The sequence below is a fragment of the Bombina bombina genome, chromosome 11, assembly GCF_027579735.1.
Source record: "Bombina bombina isolate aBomBom1 chromosome 11, aBomBom1.pri, whole genome shotgun sequence".
Lineage (NCBI taxonomy): Eukaryota > Metazoa > Chordata > Amphibia > Anura > Bombinatoridae > Bombina > Bombina bombina.
The window spans coordinates 707,182-716,118 of record NC_069509.1 but is presented as its reverse complement, the minus strand read 5'-3'; the positions used below and the strand labels follow the sequence as shown (position 1 = coordinate 716,118).

Below are 8,937 nucleotides of genomic sequence, written 5' to 3'. Positions count from 1 at the left end.
TACCTGTATAGTAGTGTCTATTACATGCAGTTATATGTAAATAGGTGTATACTGTCCCTGTATAGTAGTGTCTATTACATGCAGTTATATGTAAATAGGTGTATACTGTACCTGTATAGTAGTGTCTATTACATGCAGTTATATGTATAGTAGTGTCTATTACATGCAGTTATATGTATAGTAGTGTCTATTACATGCAGTTATATGTATAGTAGTGTATATTACATGCAGTTATATGTGTATACTGTCCCTGTATAGTAGTGTCTATTACATGCAGTTATATGTATAGTAGTGTCTATTACATGCAGTTATATGTATAGTAGTGTATATTACATGCAGTTATATGTATAGTAGTGTATATCACACGCAGTTATATGTAAATAGCTGTATACTGTCCCTTTAACCACTTCATGTTGAGGCTGTACCACTTGCTCTAGTTGATGTCAGCTGACTTGATAACTACTACAACTCCCCTAATGCACCACGGCTTCCCGACGTATGCGCCACATGATTAAAAGACGTAATAAGCCGCTGTCAGTGGACACCATGTCCGGCGATTCGCTGGCGTCTTGCTTAGCTCGGCTGGCGGCCGCAGCTGACGACCCGTCCGGGTTAAGCCACGCACTAAGCGCGCTCCGGAGTAAACATGTGCATCGTGCGGGGGGAATGGGACTCTTCCGCAAAAACGGAGGTCTCACACTTCTTCTCGCACTCTTGACAGACCCGCCGCGCGCAGCCGCATTGGGAGCTTCGCGCCGCAATCTAGAGCTCGCGCTCAGCCTGCTGGCCAATAGCTGCACGGAGCCTGGAAGTCGCGAACAGGTGAGAAGCCCCGCCCACCAGGAGCTTAAGTCCTGTGCCTACATATAACCCCTCCCATTAAGATGCGCGATACGAAGCACGTGACTACGTTCGTTATTACCATGCCCACTTAGTTGTAGGAAAAATCCACCACTCATGTTAAGCTTTCTGAGGCCCAGTTGTCTGCTGTGATGTGCACATTACGTGTCCTAACCCCTAAACTCGCAGATTCCAAAGCCTGTACTAACCCTAAACTCCTGGCACCCAAACCTAACCCCCAGCACCCGATCCCTAACACCTCTAACCCCCTCAGCACCCTAACACCTCTAAACCCCCTGTACCCTAACACCTCTAAACCCCCTGTACCCTAACACCTCTAAACCCCCTGTACCCTAACACCTCTAAACCCCCTGTACCCTAACACCTCTAAACCCCCTGTACCCTAACACCTCTAAAACCCCCCCGCACCCTAACACCTCTAACCCCCTCAGCACCCTAACACCTCTAACCCCCTCAGCACCCTAACACCTCTAAACCCCCTGTACCCTAACACCTCTAAACCCCCTGTACCCTAACACCTCTAAACCCCCCGCACCCTAACGCCTCTAACTCCCCGCACCCTAACACCTCTAACCCCCCCAGCACCCTAACACCTCTAACCCCCCCAGCACCCTAACACATCTAACCCCCTCAGCACCCTAACACCTCTAAACCCCCTGTACCCTAACACCTCTAAACCCCCTGTACCCTAACACCTCTAAACCCCCTGTACCCTAACACCTCTAAACCCCCTGTACCCTAACACCTCTAAACCCCCTGTACCCTAACACCTCTAAACCCCCTGTACCCTAACACCTCTAAACCCCCTGTACCCTAACACCTCTAAAACCCCCGCACCCTAACACCTCTAACCCCCCCAGCACCCTAACACATCTAAACCACCTGCCCCCGCACCCTAACGTCTCTACCCCCCCCTCACCTTAACGCCTCTAACCCCCCTGCACCTTAACACCTCTAACCCCCCCCAGCACCCTAACACATCTAAACCCCCTGCACCCTAACACCTCTAACCCCCTCAGCACCCTAACACATCTACCCCCCCTGCACCCTAACGCCTCTACCCCCCCTGCACCCTAACGCCTCTACCCCCCCTGCACCCTAACACCTCTAACCCCCTCAGCACCCTAACGCCTCTACCCCCCCCTGCACCCTAACGCCTCTACCCCCCCTGCACCCTAACGCCTCTACCCCCCCTGCACCCTAACGCCTCTAACTCCCCGCACCCTAACACCTCTAACCCCCCCAGCACCCTAACACATCTAAACCACCTGCCCCCGCACCCTAACGTCTCTACCCCCCCCCCCCGCACCTTAACGCCTCTAACCCCCCTGTACCTTAACACCTCTAACCCCCCCCAGCACCCTAACACATCTAAACCCCCTGCACCCTAACACCTCTAACCCCCTCAGCACCCTAACACATCTACCCCCCCCTGCACCCTAACGCCTCTACCCCCCCTGCACCCTAACGCCTCTAACCCCCCCAGCACCCTAACACATCTAAACCCCCTGCACCCTAACGCCTCTAACCCCCCAGCACCCTAACACATCTAAACCCCCAGCACCTGATCCCTAACACCTCTAAACCCCCTGCACCCAAGCCCTAAAACTTCTAAACCCCCCTGCACCCAAGCCCTAACACCTCTAAACCCCCCTGCACCCAAACCCTAACATTACGTGTCCTAACCCCTAAACTCCCAGATTCCAAAGCCTGTACTAACCCTAAATTCCTGGCACCCAAACCTAACCCCCAGCCCCCGATCCCTAACGCCTCTAACCCCCCCAGCCCCCTAACGCCTCTAACCCCCCCAGCCCCCTAACGCCTCTAACCCCCCCAGCCCCCTAACGCCTCTAAACCCCCAGCACCCGATCCCTAACACCTCTAAACCCCCCTGCACCCAAGCCCTAAAACTTCTAAACCCCCCTGCACCCAAACCCTAACACCTCTAAACCCCCCAGCACCCAAACCCTAACAGCTACCCTTAAACCCCTGGCACCTCTAAACCCCCGGCAACCAAACCCTAACAGCTACCCTTAAACCCCCGGCACCTCTAAACCCCCGGCAACCAAACCCTAACAGCTACCCTTAAACCCCCGGCACCTCTAAACCCCCGGCAACCAAACCCTAACACCTACCCTTAAACCCCCTGCACCCAAACCCTAAAACCTACCTCTAAAGCCCCAGAACCCAGTGACCTAACCCTTACCCCTAAATCCCCAGTACCCAATGACCTAACCCTTACCCCTAAACTCCTGGCACCCAAACCCTGTTCTAAATTTACCGTTAATCTTCAGTATCCAGACCCTGCCCTTACCACTACCCCTATATTCCCAGTGCCCAGACTTTCCCCAAGCCCTGTCCTAAACCCCACCCTTAAACCCCCAGCACACAAAACTTGTCCTAACTCCTAAACCCCTAGTACTCAAACCCTGCCCTAACCTCTGCCCCTACATTCTTAGTAACCAAGCCCACACCCAAACCCTGCCCTTATCCCTACGCCTAAACCCCTTACCCCTAAACCTCCCTAAACCCTCTCAGTACCCTGTATTCCGCAGCACCCACATCTTTCCTAAACCCCTATCCTTATTCCCCTAGTACCCAAACCTTGTCCTAACCCCCCAACATCCATACCCTGACCTAACCCCTATCCTCAGCACCCTAACCTAATCACTACCCATAAATCCACTGTACACAGACCCTGCTCAGCTCCACAGACACACACATGCAGCCAGGCATACACATACTCAGCTCCACAGACACACACATGCAGCCAGGCATGTGCTCAGCACCACAGACACACAAAGGGTAGAGAGAGGGCGCCACAATAGCGTGATACCGTCTGGAAGTGCAGATGAAAGTAAGTAATATGCTTACCAGATGGTGTGGCACTGTGCTATGACCAGTGCGTTAAAGCTGGCTAGCACTTAGCAGTGGCTAGTACACTGTGGAAACCAAGCTCCAAGGGTTATTTTCCCGGTTCCAGCTTAATGTATGCCTCCTAGTGACTGGACTTCAATTGTTACTGTTACGGTATAACCCTGGCATAAAAGGGCAGAGGCACAGGCAGCATACAGTAAATTTCCCCACTCCCTCCCCCCAAACATGAGTCAAAGCTCCATGGTGAGGGTCCAACAGATATCAGCAGAATGACTACTTTATTTGAAGGCAGCACACAGATTTATACACCCTGGCTTCAGGTTACAAAGGGCATTGGTTTAACAGTAAAGCAAACATATGAACAATGCATCAAACCTCTAACAATTGTCTATTCACAGGTAAAACAGATTAACATATTAAGTTAATTAACTAGGGAAGAACGTTTACTCAGAGAATCTGATGTTGGGCAGTCTAGTTAACATAATCACGCAAGGACACAATCAGTTTACCCAGACAGACTCCTGAGACACAATCAGATCTTAAACATACATAGAATACATCTTATTACAGAATATAGGAACAGTTCTTATTAGCTATAAAGTCTTTTATGCCCACTTGGCTTATAGAGTCACAATTGCTCCCACAAGGGGCACTCACACCCTGTACCCATCCTGTATTTATGGATACAGGGTGACATAGACATAAGACAGAGTTATGAAAGTACATGGGGTGTCCAGCATATAAAATTCCATATTTCCATGCAGTCTCTGGGTATCCTTAAGCCCATGTACCTCCAGCCCAAAGAATGTTCCATAACAGGCCCTCCAATGTACAGTGGCGAGATTGGTTTCGTCACATCTCTCCCCTTTTCCAAACAGACTAACAGGGTATCTGACCTCCTGCCGGTCAGTGCCCTGGTTAGTCCAGCAACCCACCCTTAAAACACAATTAGTAGTACAGCCCACCCACAATAAATGGTTACTACACATGAGTACGGGTGTGACAGACCCTTCTGTCAGGACTGAAGGAGTTAACTGTGTTTAGCTTTAAGAAACTATTTTCTAAACACAAGTTGCTGGCTCCAGCTATAATTTAATTAGTGCTAAGCATTCTATTGTTTGATCACCTCCAGAGAGAAAACGCCTAAGTGATAAGAAGGGCCAAGAGTGTCTTGTGGTTGAAGTGTTTAAGTAATATAATTCTATTGTATCATGTCAAAGGGCTTGTTCCCTCCATGTAATGTACAACAGTCTTTCAACCCCCATCTGGGGGGGGGGGGGGGTCAGACCTGCATAAATACTAGGCATAGCCTTTTAATAAATGTCATTCTGTTTAAACCTGAAAACTGGCTGGGTTGTGAATTGCTGATTCCCTATGCAGGACATTGTTCCCTGGTATTAACCCTTGGTACACTGTTGGTACCGTAACAACGGGGAAAACTTGTCCATGTCCAGGTGCCTCACCACAGCTGTGTGGGGGACTGGCATGCTGAATTGGTGGGTTGCGAGGTGGGCAGAGACCAGCTGTACTCTGCCCGGGTGCCAGCACTACCATGGAAGTAGCCTGGTGGGAGCCTGGTTGCTGGAGGGGGAGACCGATCATCTCCCCTTTGGCTAAACAGCCCTGTTGCTGGGGGACAGGACCAACTGTCCCTACCCCTTGTAACGCAGCCTGCCGCTTGGGAATGGAGTCTGGGCTCCCAATTCCCTGTATATTCCTCTGCTGCTGGGGGACAGGACCAACTGTCTCTGCCCCCTGTAACTCAGCCTGCCGCTGGGGAATGGAGTCTGGGCTCCCAATTCCCTGCAGGACCGGTGGAGAGACCTCGGTCCCATCTCCACCGGCCACCTGGGGTCCTTCCCAGTAAATCTCCACAATATCTTCCCAGCTGAATGGGTCTGGATCTGGGTCTTTCACCTTGCTGTCCTGCTGAGCCTTCCCAATGGAGTGGAAGAGATCTCGGTAGTCCTGCTCCAGTTCCGACTCCAGGGCTGCTAAGTGAGCCAGGTCTGGCTCTACTTCATGGGGGTCAGCCCAGTCATGCCTAGCCTCCCTCTCATAGAAAATGTCCTGAAGTCTGGTCTGCGCAGGGCTCCCAAAGTCAGGCTCTGCAAAGGACTCCCATAACAAGCCAGGACCATCAAACGCCTCTCCCTCTGGCCTGTCATGCTCAGCTGTCCAGGGCATACACTGTGCCATATACCACCAGAGCGCCTGGTAGGCATCCTCCAGCCATAGCTCCTGCCATACCCGGTGCTCTAGTTCCTTAACCCATTCCTCCAGGGGCTGCTCTCCCAGGAAGGGCATCCGCAGGGCCACTTGCTTCTGCAACCGCTGCTCTTCACTGGGGAGACTCTTACCCTGCTGGTATTGTACATTATCCAGGGCCTGGTACCAGATGCCTTTCCTTAATGCATCCCGGCCATCCAGGTCCTCCTCCTCGTATAACACTGCTGGTTCCATTCTGTTGCTTTTAGGGTCGCTGTACTGGGACATGCGTTGCCCCCAACTTGTAAATCCAGGGAATGGTGTCTCCTGTAGCTGTCCTTCTGGCTGTGGGAACAATCCCGTCGCTTGCCACCAATGTTACGGTATAACCCTGGCATAAAAGGGCAGAGGCACAGGCAGCATACAGTAAATTTCCCCACTCCCTCCCCCCAAACATGAGTCAAAGCTCCATGGTGAGGGTCCAACAGATATCAGCAGAATGACTACTTTATTTGAAGGCAGCACACAGATTTATACACCCTGGCTTCAGGTTACAAAGGGCATTGGTTTAACAGTAAAGCAAACATATGAACAATGCATCAAACCTCTAACAATTGTCTATTCACAGGTAAAACAGATTAACATATTAAGTTAATTAACTAGGGAAGAACGTTTACTCAGACAATCTGATGTTGGGCAGTCTAGTTAACATAATCACACAAGGACACAATCAGTTTACCCAGACAGACTCCTGAGACACAATCAGATCTGAAACATACATAGAATACATCTTATTACAGAATATAGGAACAGTTCTTATTAGCTATAAAGTCTTTTATGCCCACTTGGCTTATAGAGTCACAATTGCTCCCACAAGGGGCACTCACACCCTGTACCCATCCTGTATTTATGGATACAGGGTGACATAGACATAAGACAGAGTTATGAAAGTACATGGGGTGTCCAGCATATGAAATTCCATATTTCCATGCAGTCTCTGGGTATCCTTAAGCCCATGTACCTCCAGCCCAAAGAATGTTCCATAACAGGCCCTCCAATGTACAGTGGCGAGATTGGTTTCGTCACAGTAACGAAAGGTAAAATCTTTCTGTGTGTTGTTCTAATGGTGTTGGAATAGCACAACACAGACAACTTCATAAATATAATAGCTTTAATGTTATGACGCGTTTCTCAACCCCAACGGGGTCGTTTCTTCAGATAAAAGTGAAACATTCACATTCACTTTTATCTGAAGAAACGACCCAGTTGGGGTTGAGAAACGCGTCATAACATTAAAGCTATTATATTTATGAAGTTGTCTGTGTTGTGCTATTCCAACACCATTAGAACAACACACAGAAAGATTTTACCTTTTGTAACAATTGAAGTCCAGTCACTAGGAGGCATACATTAAGCTGGAACCGGGAAAAGAACCCTTGGAGCTTGGTTTCCACAGTGTACTAGCCACTGCTAAGTGCTAGCCAGCTTTAACGCACTGGTCATAGCACAGTGCCACACCATCTGGTAAGCATATTACTTTCATCTGCACTTCCAGACGGTATCACGCTATTGTGGCGCCCTCTCTCTACCCTTTGTATTTCAACAGCTGTCCTACACTCTCTGGGACCAAGAGGAGCAGCCTGACCCACTACACGAAAAAGGAGGATACTTCCATCCCTTCAATCTACCATTATTATATGGACACATCCCGGAACGGATACGGTAGACCCGTTTCATTAGACTTACAAGTTCATTATATTTTTTTTGACTTTTTATATATATTTTTTTCTTTCATAGTATCAGCGCGCTTTTCTATCCCTTCACTGGGATACGATCACCACACACACACACTCTGCTCCACAAACACACACATGCAGCCAGGCATACACACACATGCAGCCAGGCATACACAAACTCAGCTCCACAGACACACACATGCAGCCAGGGATACACACACATGCAGCCAGGCATACACAAACTCAGCACCGCATACACAAACTCAGCTCCACAGACACACACGCAGCCAGGCATACACAAACTCAGCACCACAGACACACACATGCAGCCAGGCATACACAAACTCAGCACCGCATACACAAACTCAGCTCCACAGACACACACGCAGCCAGGCATACACAAACTCAGCACCACAGACACACACATGCAGCCAGGCGTACACAAACTCAGCTCCACAGACACACACATGCAGCCAGGCATACACAAACTCAGCACCACAGACACACACATGCAGCCAGGCATACACAAACTCAGCACCACAGACACACACATGCAGCCAGGCGTACACAAACTCAGCTCCACAGACACACACATGCAGCCAGGCATACACAAACTCGGCTCCACAGACACACACATGCAGCCAGGCATACACAAACTCAGCTCCACAGACACACACATGCAGCCAGGCGTACACAAACTCGGCTCCACAGACACACACATGCAGCCAGGCATACACAAACTCGGCACAGCATACACAAACTCAGCTCCACAGACACACACATGCAGCCAGGCGTACACAAACTCAGCTCCACAGACACACACATGCAGCCAGGCATGTGCTCAGCACCACAGACACACACATGCAGCCAGGCATACACAAACTCGGCACAGCATACACAAACTCAGCTCCACAGACACACACATGCAGCCAGGCGTACACAAACTCAGCTCCACAGACACACACATGCAGCCAGGCATACACAAACTCGGCACAGCATACACAAACTCAGCTCCACAGACACACACATGCAGCCAGGCATACACAAACTCGGCACAGCATACACAAACTCAGCTCCACAGACACACACATGCAGCCAGGCGTACACAAACTCAGCTCCACAGACACACACATGCAGCCAGGCATGTGCTCAGCACCACAGACACACACATGCAGCCAGGCATGTGCTCAGCACCACAGACACACACATGCAGCCAGGCATGTGCTCAGCACCACAGACGCACACATGCAGCCAG

General features: G+C 50.2%; 1 protein-coding gene across 1 annotated transcript in view; it reads left to right on the top strand.

Annotated features, from left to right (window-relative positions):
• Window positions 1–526: 526 nt before the first annotated feature.
• ARMC5 (armadillo repeat containing 5) overlaps window positions 527–8,937 on the top strand; it is a 154,464-nt gene continuing 146,053 nt past the window's right edge. Inside the window, exon 1 of the mRNA XM_053694443.1 lies at window positions 527–822. Within this exon, the coding sequence (XP_053550418.1) occupies window positions 547–822 (276 nt within the window). The 5' untranslated portion in view covers window positions 527–546. The remainder of the gene's footprint in view (window positions 823–8,937) is intronic.